At 31.7% G+C, this 25898-nt stretch overlaps 1 protein-coding gene and 1 long non-coding RNA gene across 3 annotated transcripts in view; one reads left to right on the top strand and one right to left on the bottom strand.

Annotated features, from left to right (window-relative positions):
- Nucleotides 1-2837: 2837 nt before the first annotated feature.
- Nucleotides 2838-14999, top strand: LOC127723640 (uncharacterized). 2 transcript variants are annotated; one of them, XR_007992158.1, is made up of 4 exons: nucleotides 2838-2886; nucleotides 4623-4819; nucleotides 8438-8589; nucleotides 12993-14999. It is a non-coding gene; the product is annotated as an uncharacterized LOC127723640 (long non-coding RNA). The 2 variants fall into 2 exon arrangements; XR_007992159.1 differs by lacking the exon at nucleotides 2838-2886 and adding an exon at nucleotides 2912-3019.
- A 2845-nt stretch (nucleotides 15000-17844) lies between these two features.
- LOC127723639 (MAM and LDL-receptor class A domain-containing protein 1-like) overlaps nucleotides 17845-25898 on the bottom strand; it is a 64654-nt gene continuing 56600 nt past the window's right edge. The window contains exons 31-35 of the mRNA XM_052230340.1: nucleotides 24584-24690; nucleotides 22516-22651; nucleotides 20845-21017; nucleotides 19369-19447; nucleotides 17845-18693 (exon numbers count right to left, since the gene is read on the bottom strand). Coding sequence (XP_052086300.1) covers nucleotides 18689-18693; nucleotides 19369-19447; nucleotides 20845-21017; nucleotides 22516-22651; nucleotides 24584-24690 — 500 coding nt within the window. The 3' untranslated portion in view covers nucleotides 17845-18688. The remainder of the gene's footprint in view (nucleotides 18694-19368; nucleotides 19448-20844; nucleotides 21018-22515; nucleotides 22652-24583; nucleotides 24691-25898) is intronic.

Genomic DNA, 25898 nt, shown 5'->3' with positions numbered 1-25898 from the left:
AATTGTCGCCTTTATCAAAAGCTAGTTCAAAGTCTAATCGATGGTAAGTACTGAATAAACTGAATAAACAATGTTCTTCCTTACTTATATATTGAACGATTAATCCGTTGACTTCATGCGGATTTTGGTATAAAGATGTAAGAAGCAATTTGGGAAAAAGATTGACCTTAAATATGTTATGTCAAATTATAAATATATATGTCGGACCATAAGTGTATACCTGAATAGTAATACATTAAATTATATAGAAAATAAATCAATTTCAGTACCGATAGATCAATATTCAAAGATCTTACTGCAATTCTGAATTGATAACCTTAAAGAATTGCGTTTTTCCCTTTCAAGTGAGCAATACATTAATCCATATTTACGATCCCTTTAAACCTCACCATACTTCATCCTTGAAGAACTTGATTTATCTATTTTGAGATTGCCTCCAGTAACCGCCAGTACTCTTAGATCGGAACTTTCCGATTTTTACTTTATAGTTATTGTTTGTGCTTCATTCACATGACACTGTATTGAGTTAAGCCGCTTTCAACAAAACTATAATTTACAGCTTGTTCTTTTGCTCTGTTGAAACCCATTTTTCGAAAACAGTATACATGGATCATTCCCTTGAAAATTGATCAACTCTAAACTTTAAAATAATACATTTTCTTTTATCAATGCATGATTGGGGCGTGCAGAATCTGAATGTAGTTTATGTTGATGTTGTTTTTTGTTGTTGCAATGATGGTGTCAGTTTTTCGTCGACTGATGAGTTTTGAATATCCATTTGGTATCATCTGTCTTTCTTTTGCTCCTTATGCTTTTTGATGCAAATCATTCATTCTGTATATTCAAAATAGATTTATTCAGGAGCCTGTTGTTTAGTGGTTGTCGTTTGTTAGTGTGGTTCATAATTGTTTCTCATATCTCGTTTTAATATAGATTAAACCATGTTACATCCAAAATTAAATTTTAATTTGTTTACAACATTCTACACAATGTTTATTCAATTAATGGCATAACACTATTTTCTCTGATTACCTTATTTTAAAATGTGATTTAAATGTTTAGCTTATAAAGTCGGCCTACTTGTAGTAACACAATGCTTTGTTGAAACAAGCCCAGTTTAATATCGTAGTCACTCGTGCATTAGTTACTGAATTAAGAGACAGCCATGATTACCGTTAAAAGGAATTAATAATCGCTGTCTTGAAGGATTTTTGTGCAATCGATTAATAATTCATAACATTAATGTCTATATGTAATCGATAACAATCAATTGTTTTATCAAAATGAATAGCAATTGTTTTCGATTACTGCCATTAAAAATGCTACAAAATAGAAGAAAAATATGAATGAAGAAAATATAAACACAATATACTTGTTAAAAGTATTCACCTTGGAATTTTAGATCTTGATAAAAGCATCACTTAAATCATTGTTATCAACAACTTTTATGTAGACAGTTGTTTTCTAGATGGATGCTTGTGATGAAAATCCAAAGTCTTTACAAATACATATGGGTTTCCATCAAGAAACAAGGGTGAAAAAGTTCTTGCAATGACAAGGACAATGAACCATCATTTCTATATTATTTTAAGCCATTTGTTCCATATTTTGCACACTTTTGCTATCTACTGACTAAAACTATGTGGCTATTTTCAGTCATTATTTGACAGATATATTTAAGTGTAGTATTATTATAATGCTTGAAGTTTCTTCTGAAACAAAAATTAAAGTTGAAGGATAGTTTGTCGAACTAGTTTTATAGATAAAATATGTGACACTCATAATAACATAGTTACATGGATGTATCTTTTTTGTTTTGATAATTCCTTGATAACAGATAATAAAATACTCAATAGAGTTAAATTCAGCACTTTGGCAAATAGACATGATAGAACGTAAGTCAAACATTTAATGAGCCATATTTGAAATCAAAATAGCATTGATTGAAAAACTTTGATCATCCGATCAGTAAAGACAACAAAGCATTTGAAATTTAATTATTCTCTATTTACTTTTATAAAAAATACATAAGTTAAGTGTCAAATGAGATAGATAGTATCTATTACTTCACAAGAATTCAAATGCATTGGTGCATTGTCAAGAGTGTATTGCATCTTTTGTTTATCTTTATACATGTATCTAAACATTATAAAGAAACAAAGGTTTATCTATTCTAAGCTATTATAGAAAGATATGCTTTTAGTAACTTCTAAAAAAATCAAGCTTTGTACTGCAATTAGGTACAGAACTGAACGCATACCATGTTTTTACTTTTTTTTAATACCACAAAGTAAGGTTTTTGATACAATTAATCAAATTTTAATATTTCATAATAAATTTAATTTGTATGTGATTTAACAATCATAAAAAAATAACCAGTAGCATTTCAAATTAAAATAATTCATTCTCTCTGTGAAGAGATATGAAATAATTACTATGTAAAGCTCAATTTTAGTGATGCAGAACATATAATGGTCATGTAGGACTTGTAATTTCCTAGTTTATATTGTACAAAGTACTAAACATGGACATAACATCAATAAAAAGCACGAAATAAATAATTTCACTCAATTTGAATCAAATATTGAAAACATACTAAACAAAATTGTATATTGTGACATAGTCGACAAAACCCAGACGTATTTACTTCTGATCTATTTTAAAATTTGACGCTACGAATGTGCCTCATTTTTATTTTCATATAATGTCGTCAAAACGTGTTATCTTTCTGCACTGATTAAGACTTTTTAAAATGTAATTTAAGTGCATTGTGTGATATGTTTTTGTATTGTTCCTCTTTAAAGAATAAAATTAACCGAATACTATTCAAAATAGAATATTTAAAATCATTGGTTTTCATAGAATGATTATTGCATTCTTAAACAGGTAAATATTGTTATGAATTTTACCTATTTAATATATATGGATATATATATTTACACTTAATTTTGTTTTACCAAGTAATGGATAGCAGATTTGATTGTCTTTTATATAGACTGGATGTAATATTATGATACAAGTAAGTACTTATATTAGTTATGTCAATTAACACATTTTATGGTTAGACGTGACTGCAAAACGCATATGTTAGAGATATATTTTTAACCACTCAAGCATTCAAAGAATACAAACTGGCATAAATACAATACAATACAATTTTTGATCAAACAAACTAAAGCCCATTTAGCATATGGTTAGGGCATTTTTTTTAAAGACACTACATCTACTAATGAATATTAATGTACACACAATATATACCATTAACAAAAGGAAATGGACAGACAATTAATACATTTCAATTGGTTGATTGATATCTAAAAATAGCATGTGTTACTTGTGCATGCTTAGCAGAAGACCTTTAATTTGTAGCACCAACTCGTGACAGTTTCTGAGTTCTTTTCATTTTTATAGTTATTTTTTGTTACCTTGATTTGTCTTTTCAATCGATGTATGCGATTTGAACATCGGTAAAATAATGTTGTTTTAATTTACAATTGATTGCGTATTCATTGCTTGTAAATTAAACCCACAGCGGCAAATATTTTCTGCTTATTCAAGACGACTTTCACCAATTTTAGTCATAAGCTTTTTATATTAACTGAATTATCTAAATTTATATATGAAGAAAAGATATTAACCAACGTATAGGTTCTTTTAAATTACAAATGGATGACAACATACGCATTGTTCCTCCTTTTGTTTTTAAATAAGGTGTATCCAAGACTATTCTCTTGTTTAAGATATTGCCCTATTATATGTGTCGCTCTCGATCTATTCGCAAGGTATGTATAGATTTGTCACGATGATGTATTTTCTCTGTTTAAATAAGTTGAGGGTTGAACAGGTTTTAATACCAAACTTATATTTAAACTTGAATTTTGCTGATTATTTTCCTTGAGATCTCAATCTCTTTTTTTTTTTGTTTTCCAAATACGAACATAATGTTCAAAATAAGATTCACTTGAATGAATATTTTAATATTACTTTCATCCTTTTTATTAACTATAATTAAATATTAAAAGAAAAATTATGTAATTTTGAATTTGCCTTTTTGCGACTTATCATCCTCTCCTAAAATGCATGCACCATTGAAGGTCATACAACGTTTGTGTACCTTCAAAGACACAGCAACCTGTGTGTATAATAAAAATACACAGCACTGAACCAAAATGTCTCTTTTAAGAGGAAAATAATAAAAAAATTAAAAAAAAATGTTTTCAACAATAATTGCGACCACCGCAAATGACCAGTTAGATGCATGAATCAAGAATTTTAATTTACATTCACACTATGTATAAGATGGCAGTTCCCTGTAGCCCACTTTGTGACACATCGATGCCTTCCAGGACACTGACCCACCCTTTCCCAGGTTTTAAAGAAAGTTCTGTCGCTTCGTCGTTATTTAACCTATTTTAGTTTTTGACATATGTTTTATCTGTTAATATTTATTCTTTTGGCTCCGATGTTTTCTGCCTTTTTACAACTTAATTTTGTTATCCATTTTAACACATTCAAATGAAATTCGTAGTTCACTAGATTTGTATTTTTTATTTATTATCGTTGTCTCTTTGCAATAATGACTTCTACCTATAGTGTTATTTGTAGAATATTTATCATTTAAGATTTTTCCAATATGGCGGAACATTGCAGTGATAATACACCTCAAGCTGCTATCATGTGTCTGTTTTGCAATCAACCAAATGTAAAATGGAAATGTGAAGAGTGTGGTCACATGTGCAATGCGTGTAAAGAAAAAGTTCACAATAGACTAACATCATCGCATAAGCACACGATTTCATATCTTAAAGATATTGGAAAGGTAATTACAAGTGTTGATATTTACTACCAAATTTTCTGTTAAAACTGTTCACAAATGTATGTTTATGTGTTGATATCTATATAGTTCCTAAGAATTAAACGTTGTATATATATATAATACATTATATATCTATGAAAGTAAGAAGATGTAGTATGATTGCATCTCGATCAGAGACCAAATGATATAGAAGTTAACAGTCATAAGTCACCGTACGGCCCTCAACAATGAGCAAAATTAGTAACAATTACAGTATATATTAAAGGATTTCGCTTCTGTATTTTATTTGTAATATTCAACTATACATGTTAAGGCGGTCAATGCAACGCCCGTTTTGCGGCGTATCTAACCAACGGCTGCAGCTACAGTAGAAAGTACATTTTGACCCTGCTTTTAAAATTATGCGACTTTTATCAAAATCATTTTTTTTTAAAAGCGGTCATCCTCTTGTGAATTGGTAGGCGCACTATTCGTGTTTTATTGCACGCTTTCAACAAATAGTCTGTGAATGTGCATGTGAATGCGGAAATCTGACAGACGACGCCTTTATGTTGAAGTAAATCTGAAGGAAATAGCTTTGGGAAAATACATTGTTTTAAAGGTGAAAGTTACAAGGCAAAACGAAATAAAATCAAAGTATAAATGTTCGATACAAAATCTGAATGTTAACCTTTTAAATATTTTACTTTGTTCATCAAAAACTATATATGTGTGACAATTTTTGTCTACTATTTGAACATGTATTTCTACTTTAAGTGTTGCTTGAAAATATTGTATATTTCAGTTTTGTGAACAATAGTATATATTCAATCGTGTGTGTTCAGGATTTACAAAGGTATCTGATTTCTTTTAAACAAAACTCAATAGGCATGACTTGATTCTTCAATAGTTTTATATCATCGATACTTTAAATTGTGTTTTCCTTAGCATTCCATTGATGTATATACCGTATCTACGTTTTAAAAAATGTATTGTGAAGAACATTGCTTTTCTTATTCACATTTTAAGAGGTATCGTAATACCTTTAGTATTGAAGTCAATTCTTATAATTTTACAAATATAAGTACTCAAAAATATTCTACACTGAAATAAAATCCCACCATAACAAAGTATTTCATATTTAGATTACTTGTACCGAATGCCCTCGCGTCGCAGGGAAAAAGTAATACTATCATATGTTGGTCCGTCCGTCCGTCCGAAACACATTCATGTTTTAGCGTTTGTTTGTGATGTGTTTCTGTCACGTAGTGTTGTCATTTTAGCGATATATATTTTTTAACATTGTCATAAAGCGGGAGGTTTGGCTAGCCATTAAACCATGTTCCACCGACTTTTTTCTTAAAATATCAAGACAGGAATTAGGCAGTTGTTACCAAATAGTTCGTATATATGTATGTTGGCGTATGTTTTTGTTGCACTTCAGTGTTCCTGTTGTCCCTTTGTTTTCCTCTTATTATTGAGGTATTTCCCTCGGTTTAAGTTTTTAATCCGGATTTGTTTTCTCTCAATCGATTTATTTCTTTTGAACACCGGTATACTACTGTTGCCTTTATTTATGCTAAAGGGACGTTTTGACAGAAAGTTTGCATACTTAGAAGGCTTATTTGCCCTAAAAAATATCGTCTTTACCATTTGTTGGAGATTTGCAACAATGAAACTTGTGCGACATTTCATACATGGTAGGACAGTTATCCATCATGTCATGGGAAAAAGACCACCATTTACCTTCATTGAGATTTGAACATTGTTTTCGTTTACTAATGGCCCTTTTTTAAATGTTGTACCACAATGACACTATGGCTGGCCCGTTGCAAAGCACCAACAATTGCAAAGTCTTAAAATACACTTAATAAAGTAATACATGTTCCTGTTGTACAACTCTATCGGAACTTAGGGCTTCAATTAATACAGGCTGTAGAAAGTTGCATAAATGGTTATTATCTTAAGCATCTTTTTCATTTTCTTAGATAAAGGCAATGTAAATAACACAAAGTCATCAAGGACCGAAAGAGGAATCGATGTTCTTTTTATAACCCCTATTAATGATTTCCTTTATGCAGTAAAAGGGTATAACAGAAATACCGAACTCCAATGTTAATTCAAAAATATTAAGTCCATAAACACTGATAAAATCAAACGTTTTCAGTCAACGAAACGATTGAAAAACAATTGTTATATTCAAGACTTGGTATAGACATTTTTTGACGAACATAGTTTAAACCTGGTTTATAGCTTACGTTCCCCTTGTATGACAGTCGTTTAATATGATCTGTTATTTTAACAACATAAGGTGAGCAAACCCAAACAGTCATATAGGGCACTGTAATCATTTTTTATGACGATTGTAAAACAAATTAAAAGAATTTGATCAGATAATAATCAATTATTATAATAATAGTCAATTGCATAATTATTTTGACACATATTCGACTGCTGAAATACTTAAAAGTTGAAATGTAATGCTGCTAAATATACAACTGATATAACATATTATATATTCATGGTGATAATGAAATTAGATATCGTCATCCATGTTGGATGATACAGAGAAGATATCAAGATATCAAAAACAGTTTGAAACAGATATCGATAATAAAGTTCAGGTTATTTCAAATCTAATTTATCACTTATTGTTTTCTATATCTACAGGGATATTCTTATTCTATATATAAAACTTGTAGAGAATGATCTGCTTACCCGTCTTGATATCACCCCCAGTTTTTGGTGGGGTTCGTGTTACTCATTCTTTAGTTTTCTATGTTGTGTATTGTGTACTATTGTTTGTTTGTTGTTTTATTTTCTTATTAGCCATGGCATTTCAGTTTATTTTCGACCTATGACATGTATGAGTTTGGAAGTCCCACTGGTATCTGTCGCCTCTCTTTTTAAATCAACCAATGCCAGTATTGAATCAGTAATAAGACAGTTGTTTTCCTTTTGTTTGAGGTGTTTGAGCTTTTAATTTTGCCATTTGATAAGGGACTTCCGGATTTGAATTTTACTTTGAGTTTGGTACTTATTTTATTTCAATCAACAATTTTGGACCAACAGTTGAAATATAACATCATCATGTATTTATTGTTCTTCCGAAAAATTATTGATAGGCTTTTCAAAGAAAATATACGTTTAAGTTGTTTTTTTTCAAATTAAAAGAAATATTATTAAATTTGACACTCAGAGGAAGACAAAAACAATTTGTAAACAAATCGCACATCTGGCGAAAATACAAAATTTCAATTCTGGTATCTGTGATGAGTTTATTTAGTACAAAGCTGCCAACGATTATTTTGACCAATATTTGTAATAAAAAAAAATGTTAGTGGGAATACATAAGCTATTGGTTAATTTGCTGTTATTCATTACATGCATTACACATGTTACAAGTTGATTTGAAAAAAAAAAACTATTTATGATGTTTGCATTTTTGTTTGTAAATGAATGTCGATACGGGCTCTATGCATTTTTTGATTATGTGTATGCAAATTAACAAATATATTCCTTCATACATCATTTTAACATTAGAACATAGAAAAAAAAAGAAAACATTATAATTTTACTTTGTATTGACATGTCATACCTTCGATTACTCTCAATTGAGGCATATTCCTTTCTTTTTTCAAGAACATTTGTTTCGAAGATCAACCATGGTACCACGGTAATATAACGCGCAATGAAGCAGTGAAGTTACTTCAAAAACACAAACGTATGGGAGACGGTGCTTTTCTCGTACGGGAAAGTCGATCAAATATTGGTAGCTTTGCGATAGACTGTATGTAAGTATTATTCATAACTACACAAAAAGACATTTTTACCACATGTGGAGCAGGAACTGCTGACCATTTTGTATCTTTCACCTCTCTTTTTCAATAGACATATTCGAGAGTTATATTGAAAACTTTTTTAAAGCGTGATTAAGAAATTTCGTGGAGAGAAGAGGTAGATAAAATCCATTTTCTAAAAGATTTTGTATCTAGTCTTTAAAATTTGGAATATTTCAAAGTCTGGATAACACCGCTAGTTGAATATATACATAATCACACTATTAAAGGTGTCAAATATATGGAAAATAAAGGCAACAGTAGTATACCGCTGTTCGAAACTCATAAATCGATAGAGATAAAAACAAATTCAGGTTACAAACTAAAACTGAGGGAAACGCATCAAATATAAGAGAAGAACAACGACACAACAAAAACACAACATTAAAATGTAACACACACAGAAACGAACAATAATATAACAATGACCATTTTCCTGACTTAGTACAGGACGTTTTAAGAACAAAATGGTGGGTTGAACCTGGTTTTGTAGCATGCCAAACCTCCCGCTTTAATGGCAAATTCAAACACAACACCAAAACGACAACATCACATGACAGGACCACAATGCAAATAAATGGGAAAATCTAGATACAAAAATTCCGCCAAATCTTCTATGGCCTCGATCTAAAAAAAAAACAGGTCACATACTCTTCATTATTGTTTGCCTTTTTAGTTCCATAATATATATATATATATATATATATATATATATATATATATATATAATTATATACTATCAAATTATAACAGAGTAACGAACAACATAAAGATGTTTTCAACTTAAAATTCATTTCTTGTTGATAATCTTCCGTTGACTTCCAAGTGCTATTAAGTCCAGGATATATAGGTTTTAAAAGAGTACAGTAACACCAAAATAACAATGAAAGGCAAATTAATGTTAGTATTAATATATTTATTTCAGAAAAATGATTTTCGTCAGCGAAATTATATAAAACGAGTCTATTTGATTCATCCTGATCCATCTGTTAAGCCCTTTTTAACTGATTTCATTGTTTGTTCTAATGTTTTACTGGCACACCACTGTCCCAGGTTAGAGAGAGGGTTTGCGCTTCAAAATATATCAACTTCGCCATATTCTGTATGTGCATGTCCAAAGTCAGGAACCTGTTATTCAGTGCTTGTCGTTTAAAGCTATATATCATATTAGTTTTTTGCTCATTATCTTGTACATAAACGACGCCGTTAGTTTTCTTGTTTGAAGTGTTTGATTTTTTCCATTTCGGGGCCTTCTATAGCTGACTATGCGGTATTGGTTTTACTCATTGTTAAAGGCTCACGGTGACATATACATATAGTTGGCATTTGGTCTTTCGTGGAGAATAATATCATTGGCTATCACACCACATGTTCCTAGTTTTATGATAAAAATTCAAAATGTAATAGAAATTAAAATTGTAATTGTAAATTATCGAAGTTCGCACAAATTTCGTATTTACAATAAGGCTGTGTAAGTATACATCCAAAATGAAGTACACTTCCAGCATATAGTGTTTAACACAGCGGGAATTGAACTGCACCATTTCATTGATCCTGTTTGTTGCAGTTTATTTCATTTTCGTATTCGTCATCTTTCCTGAGTGATTTTCCACTCCCTGGCCGAAGTAGGATTGTGGTCGATGATGGTTACAGTAAGTTACCTGAGATATACATAAGTATGGTCAGGGGATCTCGAATATCAACTGAGAGGAAGACCCAGCTTACAGTGATAGCCTTTCATACGTTTGTGAAATGACTGTTCTCACTCACCAATATACTGTTATTACATTTACACTGTAGTTGATACAAAGTATATTAGTCTTGTAAGTACAAATGAAAAATAAAGTGTATATCATATATACAAATAGCATGACTTTTGAAATTCTGGGTATGCAGTATGTGGTTCAAAGTCAGACACCGTTTGTTCCCACATCTCATCTTGATGCCTGCCTGCGAGAACACTTCGAAAAAAGATACATCTGCCTTCTCCAGCAAGTCTTGAAGACTTTTGAGCCTACGGGAGGCAAGAAAGGGCGGCTCGTTGAAGATCTTGGCTTGTATAGGATATTTTTCTACTTTTTTACATTTTTACATCGTAGTGACTATAAGTGTAAGCCAGAACTTCCTATCAGCCGAAATTTGACATCCCCTGACCTCACTATATTAAAACAACAGTGGTTAACCGAGGTTATAAATGACCAATCAATATAACAAACAAAAACTAAGTTAAACTACAAAAGGAGTGGAACCGATTGCGTTGACATGAAAAACGTGTTTCGAATATGTTATGTCGCGTTTCCTCTAGCACTCAGTATACTGTGATAGCTTTTTCTTTATATCAGTTGCGTTGGATAGAAATCGATCTTATGTAAATGAATGTCAATACATCTGTTAATCTATATTTACGGAAACTCTGTTACTGTTATATTATATATACCCTCCAAAACAGACCCAACTTCGTCTTTTTTACGTATTTCATCAACGTCTAATATATATACATGTATTTGTGCACTTGTGTTAGGGCGATTTCTATTCGACTCAGCTCATATATAGATATTCATTTTTCACATGCATTTTTTCTATATGCCCAATGCGAACTAAAACAACCACGGAATACATATCCATTATAATGTTTGATGATTTAGTATCTATTCATTTTCAGCTATTTGGAATGTTGTCATAGGCTTCTCCAATATAAACATCAATAATTGTTTTGAAAGTGAATGTGCCACTCAGGTTCTAAGGTGACGTCCACATACTGTCATGATCGAGATAAGGGCAATTGGCTGTTGTTATAGGAGACTTATTTCAGTTACCAACCTGACAATTCTATGTTTTGACGAATAAAACCTTTTCCTTGTATAGCTAAACCTTTTTGCTTTTGTGAAATGTTTCCCGTCGTACACTTAGCAGGCGAAGCTGTGACAAAAGATTCAGTCTGCATTGTTGCAAGTGAAAATGAATATTCCTCGAATATCCAAGTTTATTTAAGCTATTTTCAAAACTGGTCTTCTAAAAGTACGACAAATTGCCATGCAGAATAAAATATGTAATTTCAGCTGCAAATGACCATTGACAAATTCTCAACATGTGTCCTGTCCCCTCGATGTGACAAGACGATTTACAGTTTTGGGCTTAACAGAAGAGTCTTTTCTGACATAAGAACAATGAAAAACTTTTCAAGTTCTACTTTAAAGGTCCTTACTATCAAAGTATTTTATTGTTCAAACATTTTGTTAGTTTTAAACCCTTCACTGATTTCAATCAGGTGATTTTGTTCAATGTTTCCAAGTTTTTGCGTTATGAGCACGCGCATGTTAATAAAGTCCATTTAAATGTGCACACAAATCAATGCGTGTTAATTGGAAATGAAAACACTATATGATGCAGCATAGGATTTGTCACTCCTACGAAGTGGAAAGTTGACAACGGAGAAACTGAAATCTTCATTGTAACAGATCCTTGTTTGAAGTCGTCCATTTGTTTGTTTTTAAAACAAAAAGCTCTTAATTCAATTTACAAAGGTACTGTGGATTCATTTAATTTCGTGGATAATAAGTTTCGTGGATCGAGGAACAAATATATTTTTGTTGGATTCTTGATTTCGTGGTTGGTCGTTAGTCTGTTTACAAGCCTATAGAAAACTTGTACTTCGTTGATCATTTAAATTCGTTGCTCACCTTTCCCAACAGAATCAACAAAAAATGGTATTCAACGAATGACAATAAATCCACAGTATATTTATGCTACTAAAATAACGAGGTCCAATTTGTTAACCGACATGACGTAAAAAACAACGGTTCATAGAATTCAACTTTAAATATAACTATTATAAGACAATGATGTTGATTAAAAATTACACCATTCCGGGCTCTTTTGTTTTCCAGATAATTAATAGTACCAAAACTCAACAAGATATCGATACCAGTAGTATTTGTCACATGTAGTTCCCGGTTTTATGTATGTATGTTTTGTCTGTACCTCCTTAAATAGGTTCAAAACCATGTGTTATAGTTTTAAAGGGGGACGTTAAATACATTGTATCGGTACACATTTAATGTGAGTATATGCCTACCCAGTTCCTTAGCCTGGCCATGACGGGGTTTACTATTAGAAAGTTAACCTGCGCCCAAAAAAGTAGTAAGAAAACCAGGACGTGTCAAAATAGAAAGATTTTGAAAGCAGAGAAAACTATACACTATATAATCAGCATGACTTTATCAGATGACAATACGATTACTAAAAATCCAGCTAAAAAAAAAAGTCGTAGATACTTTAATTTAGTCATGGGTGTGTTTTAGTTAGTATCAAAATACCCACGTTATTACAATTTGATTACATTTCTATCCCTATATCAGGGTGAGTGGTGAACCAAGACATGTACAGATACAACCAAAGGAGAAGTCTGGACAGATGAAGTATTATGTAGGTGAAGAACCATTTGATGGACTTAATGATGTTATCGAATTTTTCAAATCAAATGTGATAGTATTGTCAACAACTGGTCCTTCAACATGTATTGTAAGACTTACTGAACCTGTTCTGCAAGAAACTTACATGTAATACATATGTGATGTTTAAAAGATGCATGGCCGATGACTAAAAGACATCCTCGGACACACTCGAAGTTGATTAAAATATTATTCCATTTTACTTTAGATCTGTTATTCTTTTCTTTTTATTTATCTTCCGAGTTTTTTCAATTGACCGTTTGTATGTGCATTACATCATTAAAAGAAAGAACTATAAAGGCAACATTAGTATACCGCTGTTCAAATAAGTATACACATGTGAAAAAACAGCTTTGTAATTGATATCTCAAAAGTAATAACTTCAAGTGTAAAGCAAGAAAAAAACTGTTACCCTAGTATCAATATACATGTACTTTAACCGACAGAAATTGAACCGGCTAGAACAAATTCCTTTAACAAGTATACCTGAACTGATTTCGCGCAATTCCAAACTGTATATAGAAACAAAACTAGTTTCGAAACAAGGCTTAAACCCCTAAACTGAGCAATCAATCTAAGAAGGCGCCAAACATATCAGCAGAATAACAAATATAGCCAGCCGATATCGTGTAAAATAAGGTATGTTAAAATAACATATTTCAACAAGTATGGATACTGGCAACATCAGCAAATATCGATACTGGCATATGGATCCATGTGTATCGCTCTCAAAATCAATACATGTACAATCTTATCAAGAAAAAGTTTTCATTATTAATTTAATGGTCTTTTAAAAATTCAATATGCAAATGTATTTGCATTAACTCGCGTAAAGCCTTTTTCTGTAACGAAAAAGGAAAGTAAGCTAGATACACTTACTGGAAATGTGAAGATATGATTGAAGCTTTAAATTTTCTCCTGGACAACATATATGTACGTTTTGGCGATAAAGTGTATCGACAGGTAGTAGGTATTCCTATGAGCACTAACTACCCCCTTTAATAGCAGATTTGTTCCTATATTGCTATGAGTCACAGTTTATGGTCAAACTCAGTAAAGACACGTAATTGTTACATTTGGTTGACAACAATACTCACCGTTATCTGGATGATATTATTTTGTTAAATAATCCAGAGTTCTCTAAATATACTACCTAAATTTACCCAAAGGAACTTACTTTCAATAATTCTAACATAAACAGCAGTAGTTGTTCTTTTCTAGATTTAGACATTTCAATTTCTGAAGGGAAACTCCATATTAAAATTTACGACAAAAGAGACGATTTGTCATTCCCTCTTGTTAATTTCACCTTTTTAGACGGCAATCTTCGTTTTGCTCCATCATACGGGGTTTATATATCCCAACTCGTTCGTTATGCCCGTATGTGTAGTGCTGTCATAGATTTTAACGAACGTAATCAATGTATTACTGGTAAACTATTAAGTCAGGAATTTCGTTACCATAAATTACTGAAAACATTTGCTAACTTCTTTCATAGATACAAAGATTTGATTAGTATATTTGGCTGTTCCTGTAGAAAACTTATCAAAAAAGGTATTTCACATCCTAAAATGTATGGTCATATTGTACTAAAAGCGCGGAAATCACTATGTGATCCGTGTAAACTCATCGAACCTTTAAACATACGTATTAGTAAAGGTTATCTTATTAATATAAGATTTTTGAATATTGTTTACATTGGCACTTACATTGATTTTGTCATCAACAAATTAAAACATAACTGAATTTGTATTCTTATCGAATGGTTTTTTGGGATGCATAAATACACATCCACGTTTGTTTTCTGTTTACAGATTGTTTCCCTCGGTTTTGGTTTGTGACCCGAATTTGTTTTCTCTCAATCGATTTATTACTTTTGAACACCGGTATACTACTGTTGCTTTTATTTATCTATATATATAACATCATACATATTTATCATAAGGTTAAATCCTAACTATCCTAATGCCTGTCGATACTTTTATTTTGGCATTGCACCAGTCATGTCTTCTTTGACTGTCCATGGCGTTAAAACACCAAATCCCTGCCTGAGATGTGTTTCAATTGATTTTAGTCTCTGATGCATGATATTTTTATTATTAATTGTCTTTGGCTTTTATCTAGCTTTCGGTAACTTCGAGTACTCTCAAATCGTACTTTCGTGTTAATTTTACCGTGTTGAAGGCCGTACTTTGACCTATAATTGTTTACTTTTTACACATTGTGACTTGGATGGAGAGTTGTAACATAGGCACTCATACAACATCTTCTTCTCTATACATGTATAAAAAGCATGCTGTAACGACAGATCTTAATGTGTACTTGCACAATTGTCTCCAGTTATATGTAAAATAATAGTAAACGTGTACTTAGGCACTGATTTTCAATATCTAAAGAAATCATAATGTTTCGGAAAAAAAATGTTGAATTCAGTTGGATTAATTGGAACACAAAAGGAAAAGAATATATCAGGCGAGCAATTAAACAACAGTATTTTGAAGAATAGTAAGAAAATCAACTCCATGGCAAAAAAAAAAAAAAGAATAGACAACCCCAATTTCACTAAACACTACACGAAAAGTTAGGATCGGATAACGCAAACCAAACCGAAACGGAGGGTGAAGTTTCGGAAGGTTAAGAAATTCCAGCTCCAATAGAGACCTTCATTGTGTTTGTTGATCATTTCAAGTACAGATGATTCATCGCCTGTAATGATTTGACAAGTGGTACATTGCTATTGGCATCCGCGGCACAGATATTTCCCAAAGGTCAACAAAAAATATGATGGCCCCGAAAAACTTCTGAAGACATGACCTCAAGTTTATCATTAAGTTTCCTTGGTGCAATAACTTTCTTGTAAATAGCACGTCTCTATAAATTTTCCCCCCATAGAAATGAAAATCTTGTTTTTTTCGTTAACTGGTAGATATATGCTCGAAATACAAATGAGATGCTGGAATGCACCTACATAAACTATAACACAAGGAAAATGATTGATTTAACCGTAAAATGTATGTTTCCTATAGATAGATGAACAAGTCACAACAACCAAAGGATAAACTTAAAGTCTCTACGGCTGTCGTCATATTTGTCATGTTGTTTGGGAATTGACTGAAAGCAAAATTGGTTCCGTAAATACTGTTTATCTAGAAATCTAGTTCGCTTATAAGTGACATTGCTCTCGAATTTAAATGATTCTTGGCAATTTTAGATGTCAGAATAAATCAAACCAAAATAAGGATAAGAAATCTCTTTTGCGACGCGTTGAATGTCTGGTAAACGGTTATTTCAGATTGAAGCACAGTCTCTAATGTTTACTTTTTATATCAAATACGAAAGAGGGAACACACTTTCGGATATAAATACTTTGTTTGAGGTCTGCAGTTGAATTCCGAAGGGTATATTAATAACCTCTAAGGTTCTTCAAAAAGAAAATAAAAAGAAAACAAATCCGATTTTTCCTACGATTTGTCTACTTTTTCCTTTCAAAAGAGTGTAACTGCATATTTTCAATAATATTTGTCAACTGACACAGTCAGACACAGAATGTGCTCATCAAAGCATTGGAAGCTTTCAACAGTTTATGAAAAAGGAAGGTAAACTGAAGGTTTTGGTTGTAGTGAACGTAGTGGTGGAGAAGTGGGTTGGGGTAAAAGTTAAGATATTGTTGCATCAGATGGGGAGGTCTTCAGGTAAAATATTGTTTACTTAAAAGTACAGAGTCGAATCCTTACGTTCAAATTTTGTATTAAGATGAATCGAGATACTGGATTGACTCTGGAATTCATCAATCGCATAGCTTAATAGACGTTGACGTTATTTTCGACGACATACATTTTGCCTGTTTCTTCCTTTGTCCATCTAACATTTCGTTACTTTGGATTAGTTTTATTGTGAGTAAAACTTTTACCCTTCTAATGAGCTAAAAATGTTGTTTAGATAGTTTGTATTGAAGTGGCTTCATTCTTATAGGAATATGTAAGTCGTGCTATAAATTTCATTTTCGTCTCAGAGTAGTTTATATATTAATTCGCCATATTCTTTTTTACAAATATTAAAACAAATTGTTTTCACGATCATTTGCTGTCGGTTTCACTTAATTTGTACTGTGTTTTCTGTAACCAGTGTGAATTTGTCATCGACACATCCGGTCTAAAACTATTATTTCTATTCTGCACTTTAAATCATAAAGAGCCTTGTCATCAACCATAGTCCCAACCATTTGTCTTTGATGCTATTTGGACTGTATTCTTTCCAATGAGGGTCTGTATAAGGTTGCAGCTCCAAATCTTTCACTGGATTAATGTAACTACTTGATACGTGAGGGTATGCATGTTTGTTGGAGGTCTAAATGTCTGCATTCTTTCATTTTTTGTCATGTTTCCCTGTCATTTATTGTATACCTTCTCCCTCTCCGTAATGGGAATTATATACATTCTCTCTGTTACACGTATTAAACACTTTCTCCCCTCTGTTACATTGGTTATATACTATCTCCCCTTTGTTACACGTATCATTATGATTATATACCTTATCACCACTGTTACAAGTACTATACCTTATCCCCTCTGTTACACAAAGATGATTCAAAATTTCATATTCATTACATATTCTGTTGATATGGTGAATTTGGAAGTAATAGAATATTAGTAAGTCTGAATGTCTCTGTGGTATCTTTAGCCTCTCTTTTATAATTTTGACTTATGTGTCATCCGAAGTGTTGTTTTTGATTTTGTCGGAATGAAAATAAAAACATATATCGGTGTTGACAGATTTATTAAAGTTTTCGTTTTGGGACCTGTTATACTTTATGCGCTTTTTCTCAAACAATTTAGATACATTTTGTTAAGTTCCCTAGTTGAGAAAGGTTCTATATAGCAACAATGTTATTTATATTATAGATGAATATTGTCGAGCACTCAATATTTATCATCTTTCCATGTGCAGTCACATTAAGGGCATTAAATAATATGCCCTAAGTTTTAAAAGTGCTAAGCTTTCTATAGTTTAAACATCTCCTAGTGATAGTTCCATATTTGATTTGTTAGCTGTTGTATGCAAAATGTTTGACCATAATCAATATGAACGCTGTTTCTGGTAACAGTTTTTAGTTCAGTCTTCTGGTCAATCAACTTTTCAGGATCTATCAAACTGCATTTTGTTTAATTGTATCCGCTCTAAATATGTATGAAAATTTTTCCACTTTCCTTTCAGTAAACACCAATTAATTGATCTGTTATTTTATTGCATTGTTCAAAATACACAATCGATTTGAATTTCATTCTTAAAAGTGTTTCGTCTTTTTGTTTTATTTCTATGTCTATTACCAATATGTGACCATAGGCCACTGGAAGTTAAACACGAAACAATCATCAATCTTTTGAATATCAAAATATGAATAAAACAACTATATAAATTGTAGAGCGCAGCTTTATACGATTTCGAAGATTGTTGTTGTTCTGATTAAAAAGTATGTAATGGATATACATTGTTGAAATTTCATTTAAAATCTTATGAATTTATACATAAACAGAATTATAATAATTAAAGGCAATGTAATTAAGGGTCATTTCGTGTGTCTGTCGCTTTTTTCTTATTAAGGACTAACCTGAAAAATATTAAACAAGAAAGATATTTATAGTTGTCGATAAAAACATGGATATACAAGCTAAATATAATAATTGGTTATGCAGAAATATGATAACAAATGAAGTATAAACTATTAATTAAATAAAGAACAAATCATTTTGTAATTAAATGTACTTGGCAATTGAAATATATAAAGTGTTCATTTCACAGTTTATAATTATCCCCTTTCATAAAAGCCAAGAAAAGTTTGACAACAACTTTCTACCCAGTGTCTTTCGGAAGAACGGAATGACGTAAGGACTGCCGGAGTGTGCTAAACGGTCCAAAAATGTAAAGAGTAAAATAACAAAAATACAAAATTCAAAACGGAAAGTCCCTTATAAAATGGTAAAGTAATGTAGTGTTCAAATAAACCCATTAATATCAATATTCCATGGCTATCTGTTCAACTCACGAAATATAAATACTGCTGACATTTTGTTTTAATAATTGATGTATATACATTCTACAGATAGTTATACATTTTATTTTGGGCAACTTGGCCCCACTTGTATAGGTTCTCATTGTTGTGATTAACTAATTTGCCCGTTTTACACATAGCAGACATGTCGTACAATTCATCTCCCGGTATGCCCTTTTATTTGTAAAACTAGCGCTTGAAATATGCTTAAGTTATTTGGCTTCATATACTTACATTGTTCTTCTGTCAGTACCAAATTGTCAACTGCTATGTCTCCTTTGGAAGTGCTGCCTATGAACCCTGTTACTGCTATCTATAACACATAATAAAAATTTGCACGTTAAAAAGATGCGGAAGTTACCAAGTGGAAATAATAAATGCTACTAAGTCGAAGCAAAATTGATAACGTCATGGCACAAACAGAAAGATGACAAGAATACAAACAAGTCCACAAAACGTCACATAGAACACTAAAGACTGAACATTATGAACCTCATCGAAATCTGTGGGTGATGTCAGGTGCTCTTGAAGGCTAAACAGATCCTGCTCTACTAGTACCACCCATCATATTGATCATTAGGAGTACAAAGTTAGTAATAAGTCTCATTGGTAATGCAAGAATCGTGGAACTGATAACAGGATTGTGGTGCGATAACTGAGACATTTTCGTGGTCATCTGTGACACAGAAATTCTATAAAGGTCAACAAACAAGACAAATACTGGTTCTTGACGGATAGTGTCCGTAAAAGCTTATTATTTTGAACCCTTGAATCAATAGCTTCCTTTAAGCAGTAACCCCTAATTAAGGAATAGTGAAAGGAAACGTCAGCTCTGTAATATCGTATCAACTTTGAGGTATATGATCCACATGGAAGTGCCGCTGGAATATTGCTACATAGAAATGGAAAGTTCACAATTGAGAAATTGACATCATGCCTTTTGTTGTAAAGTTTGTTCTCAATCAACCCTTCTCGTCAATTTTTAGATGTAAATCAAGAAACGAGGCATACTTTGCTGCATCTGTAGTATCCTTTATTTCAAGTTTGATATAGTCACCCTATGAATTATCTAATGAGAGGAACTCATCATGATCCATATAGCGGAACGTGATGTTAAAGTTTCCTTTCAAAGGCAAATGTAATAAACTGCAGTTTAGTAAAATACCACATTTCTTACATTCCTCGTTTAAGTTTCCTTCCAAAAAGGAATAAACCAAATTTCCTCAGCAAAATTATATCTACTGTCTTTTAAGAATCATGATAATTATACTGGAAGATTGATTCCCCTAAAAGTTTTCAACAGCACAAGCTAAAACCATACAGTATCTGAAAAGCATAAACACATGAAACAGTTACATTAGCTACCCTCGTTTTCTTCAGTCGCTCAAATAACCCAATCAGAAATCTTGGTAGTTTGTATTTAAACTTTTGTTGTGTAATCCTGCATTTTTTAGTATCATGAAGTTTTTTTTCTCTAGAGAACGGAAATAATATCATATGTTTATAAACATTTTCTTTTCAGAGTTATACAGTCATTATTTTTTACGACAGTTTGATTTGAAGATTTTTTAATTGGTAACTGGTATTTCAGAGGGATATGTCAAATGCAATAAACACAAACTTATTCCTATAAATAATCTCATGATAACACTCATCAGGGAATACACCATTTGACTGGACAACACTGAATATTAACACAGTTTTGCTTACCACAGGATCTGAAATCTGCGGAATGTCAATTTTGGCGATGAACCAATTATCTCCCTGGTGTCCTAAATATGACACCTTAAAACGCCAATTACCAGTACGTTCTTTAGCAGAAATTACTAGTTGGCCTGGTTGTCCTCTCATGTTGATTGATAATGTAAGACAGTATGCAGAATCTGAAATCAAAGCATTTCTGTTTTAAGGATATACATTGTACATTTAAACACAGTATAAAGACATGTCATGGGAATAGAGGAAGACGATATCTAAGAGGACAATCAAAACCCGTTATTCAGAAAAAACAAAAATAGTCTTAGCACATTTAAAGGCGTAGTCTCTTCAAATGTTTTTGAAGTAAAAATTCATATTGGTTATTAACACGATCAACTATTTTTTTAAATACAAAGCGTTTAAGTGATTTTTTGAGGATCTTCGCCATTTGTCAGATATTTTTCTAGTAGTACATTTGGTAGTCTTTAAATGTTTTGCTTACTATCAATCCAGATCAACCTTATCTTTTTGCATAATTCATGAACAAATAAAGTTGTATGCAAATCCTAAACAAGTGACCAGGAAATGTTTGTTAGTGTTATAGCAATGTATTTTTATACATTACATCCTTCTTTTGTTGCTTGTATCAAATTTTTCTATTACGCTACACTGTATATCAGTGTACATCACTGTACATTTTCCTCATTGTAACGGACATATATATCAAAAACATGATTGAAGGTTTTACTCCAGATTTATTGAATTGTACATGTAAAACATATTTGTCCTGTAGATTTCTAAACATTCTGTATATGATTACTGTGCAGCAACTATCAATCAAGCAGTGTATTTTGAACATACCTCAAGTACTTCTAATTCTACCTTCGATCTTAAAACTGTATTCGAATAGTCTATACATGACAAAATGATAACATGCTACTGGTAGCCTCTTTTTAGCGTTAGTACAAAGTGCTAATTTTGTTAAAAGTGGATATAATGGGTTTTTTCGACTGGTTTTAGTGATTGCTACTTTGAAATGTTCCCATACATGTCACTTTTGTATTTAGAGCTGATACATGCAGTTGTCTCGTAATTTTTACACCTATTTAAAACAATCTGATTGCCAATCAGTCAAAAACACGTGCTAAATGTGTGCGTAGAATACTTTACCTCGGATGCACAAGCTTGATCACAGATTATTAATTTCTCGCATGAATTGAAATACAACAATTTTAAATGATTGCATCCCAGATCACAATTATGTTGTCCTCTCCTTAGTTATTAATGTAAAATAATGCGTCCTATAATCGGATGTTTACTTCAAAGCGGAGAAGGAACGTCCTCTGCACATGCGTGCATCTACTTTTTTGTTCGGTTCTTGTTGCTAAATTGTTAGATATCTGCATATTGGTTCGTGTACTGTTGTTTATCTTTTTTTTTCTTTTCGCCATCGAATTTGCTATCCACTTGTGACTAAGTATTGGTATGCCCTCCTTGGTTTCTTCCTTATTTTTTTTTCATTTTCTTTCAAAAGCAAACTTAACAATCTCCCTTCATTTGCCAAATTCAAATACATGTAAAAACAAAACTTATACAGAGTACTTTGATTCGAGCGTATCCGTTGGAAAGCATTCAAGAACAAACATGTCATGCAAACGCAAGTCCAAATCATAAGGGTATTACCTTTCAGTCTATAGTTTTGAGTTTCAAGAACTGCGAAATCGCCTTCTACCCGAGGTGAAGATGCCTCTGTATACATATAGTATGATCCAGAAGCTGCCCCATTTTTTGGTCCTGTACCACTGCTTGATGTTCTATCCTAATTAAAAGAAACTGGACTGTAAAATATGCAAGACTCTATTGAGACGTATTACTGTGAAAACCCTAAGGTATGAGTACTTCAAAGACACAAGATACCCCTTCGTAAAATGAGTCTACAGAATGCTTCATCAGCTTTTAAGGGGTTGTTTTGTGCTCCCACCTAAAATGTGTGTAACAAGTAATGACAATTTGAATGAAATCATGGAGACGAAAAAAAAAAAGAAAAATAAAATCCAATATATATTTATAATCATTTGCAGTCAAATGTCAGAGTTTTCGGCTAGCTCTGTCTAATTTTCTCTTTCCTAAAGCTGTACGAATATGTATATATTTTGTTTTATCCAACAATATATTGCACGCTGTTAACAATTTACTTCACTAGTCCAGCAATCTATTGAAGGATCTCTTTATTTTTTACAAGAAATCCAGGGTAACTCTCTGGTTATCATTATTACATTACATTACATCTAAACTAAATCATAATATTTCATTTTAAATCATGAATAAACAAGTATATATGAAAATTCTTATTTATCGATATGTATTATCTAGCTTGTTTGGTAAAAATAGTTTCCGGAAATAGTTCTAACTTTCCGTTATCAATTTACTAGTATCGTATTAAAATCTCTTCCAGGTTTGGAAATTACCAGTTCTAATAGTGATTTAAAATACAGCAATACAAATCCATATGCCATGACTGCAGTTTCGAACCATTCATTAGCCAGGTCAAATAGACACCTTATGTGTAAAACGTACGGCCCTGTACTTGTTCGATTCGAAATGTACTCTCAAAAAATCTTTAACGTCAACAATAGTGTAAGAAACACACTAGTATGTAGTTCAGAACCTGTAGTAAATGGGTGCAACAAATCTAGAATATTTTAATAACCTGAGAGCCCATCAACATTTAACAAAAATCAATGTATGGTTATATCTTATTTATTCATAAATTTTATTTAACTATATGAAGTTTTCAAAATGATAATTCCTTTGCTGCGTATGTGACACGTAGATCATATGGACACGTATTAAACAAATTGCAGAACATTGCATAATGAAAAAGAAATTTCGATGGCAAGAACAACCTCCCTAAAAAGCAAAATAGAAACACACTAAGACAACTTATAATCATGCACTAATTATCAATTACAATATGGTAATGCGAATGTAATTTTAAACAATGAATATAATAAGATAACAAGGGACAATTTCCTGTTTAGTCCATTTTTTGGTAATATCATTTTGACGTGGCTCGGTACTTATACATCCCGGCATTGTTTTGATGTGCTATGGTCATTTTTGTATTCTTGTCTTTCATTTTTGCTAATGTGCTTTGTCTATATGCCATTTTGTTTTTCTTCATTGGCATATTTGATTGTTTTTATAGTGATTAGGATTATAACACAATGTTGACTGCTGTGCCCCTATTTTTGACATTTTTACCTATTATGTCTGTTTGTTTTGTTCACACATTGTTTTCAATATAATGGAATTTTATGCGACTGTCATACAAGTGAGAGGATTAGCTAACTATAAAACAAGGTTTAATCCACCATTTTCTACTTAAGGAATTGCCTGTACCAAGTCAGAAATACGACAGTTTTTTTTCCCACTCTTTTGATGTGTTTGAGCTTTGCCATTTTATAAGGGACTTTCCGTTTTAAATTTTCCTTGGTTCGGTATTTTTGTTATTTTACTTTTTTTTATATTGCAATGTACTTCCAAAATATGTTTTGTTTATAATTTATTTAATTGTAAATTACTGTACAACTATAGTCCGAGAACCAAACATTATCAGAATCCTTAATTTGTCCTTATCTCAAAATATAGTTGCAAATGGAAGACATAAACATTAGGAGGTATAGGATAATTGCATGCCAATGAGACAATGGTACCAACAACAAGAGTATATGAATGTTTGTCTACTCACACTTCGCCTTCTCCAATCAAAATCATCGTAAGATAAATCATTTTCAAATATACAACCAACTTCATTGTCCTCAAAATCGCATGCTATTGACGTTTCTAATCTGTTGTCTGCAATAGAATATGCGACACTCAAAAGTTTTAATAGGGCTAATATACTATATTTAAAGTAAAGTCTTTCTATACAAATTTTCATCATTCCTAAAGCTGGAAAACTATATAAAAATTTCAAACAAGTATCATACCTGTATCATTTTATAACTTTAGTAGAATGTTGATTAGTTGCTCATTGTTGATCTCTTTAGGTCAGGTTGCAAATATTGCATGCATGTGCAGGACTAGTAGTTTAGCAGTAACTTTATTAAAAATTATGAATGATACCGCAAATACCTATAGGATCACACATAAGAATTTTCAGTAACACTTTACTTTTTTTCTTATTCCTGATACTTTTGGTACAAATAAATGGAAATATGTGGTATACCTCAATCATATTTGAACCAAACGGCCAAAAATAAATGACACCAAAACATCAACTATTGGTTCTATTTGATGACCTGTACTCATTATATTGCTTTTTGCGTATTATATTATAAAATTTAATAGACATCAAAATAGAAATTAATTCTGGGTCATGGTGTTAATAAATGCAGAACTCATCTGCCGGCAGGACATTTTGCATAATACTAATTATTTGAGAATAATGGATGCTTTACATTAAAAATAATGTTTTTGTTAGTAAAAATCAAATGTGCCCTTAGACGTAATATATAATAAGAAATATGAATAACGGTAGTTAAAGAACGATTTTATTGATGTTTAGTGCATTATAGGAATTGATGGCTTTTGACTACCATAATATACTGCTACCGTTACCCAAATTTATGTAGTATTTGCAAAAACTTTAAAGTAGGGTACACAGACTGATTATTGCGTGTACCTTACTTTGATAACGCATACTCTTGATAATATTCAACATTTTCTTAATTACCCCCGAAGGTATCCGAAAATATCGTATCATTTGTATGGATAGTGAATTGTCTATGCACCTGATAAGTGTACGTTTGCATACGTTTGTATTAAGCCATCTGGTGAGGCCTTCTACTTTTATGCTCTCTGATGAGGGTTGTTTTGAAATTTTATTAACATCGACCCTCTGAAAAGATTGATATATGAAAGATTATTTGTAAGGCAAAAATTTAGATTAGGTTACTTTCTTTTTCTCTTCAAAAATACAGTTTATATTTCTGGAATGTAAAAGTCACCTTTTACTTGCGTTGATAGTCTATTCAATTCAATGCTGCAAATATGGTTAATTG

Source organism: Mytilus californianus, unplaced genomic scaffold (assembly GCF_021869535.1).
Source record: "Mytilus californianus isolate M0D057914Y unplaced genomic scaffold, xbMytCali1.0.p SCAF_13, whole genome shotgun sequence".
Classification (NCBI taxonomy): Eukaryota; Metazoa; Mollusca; class Bivalvia; order Mytilida; family Mytilidae; genus Mytilus; species Mytilus californianus.
The sequence above is the reverse complement of the archived record's forward strand: the minus strand, read 5'-3'. Positions and strand labels throughout refer to the sequence as shown.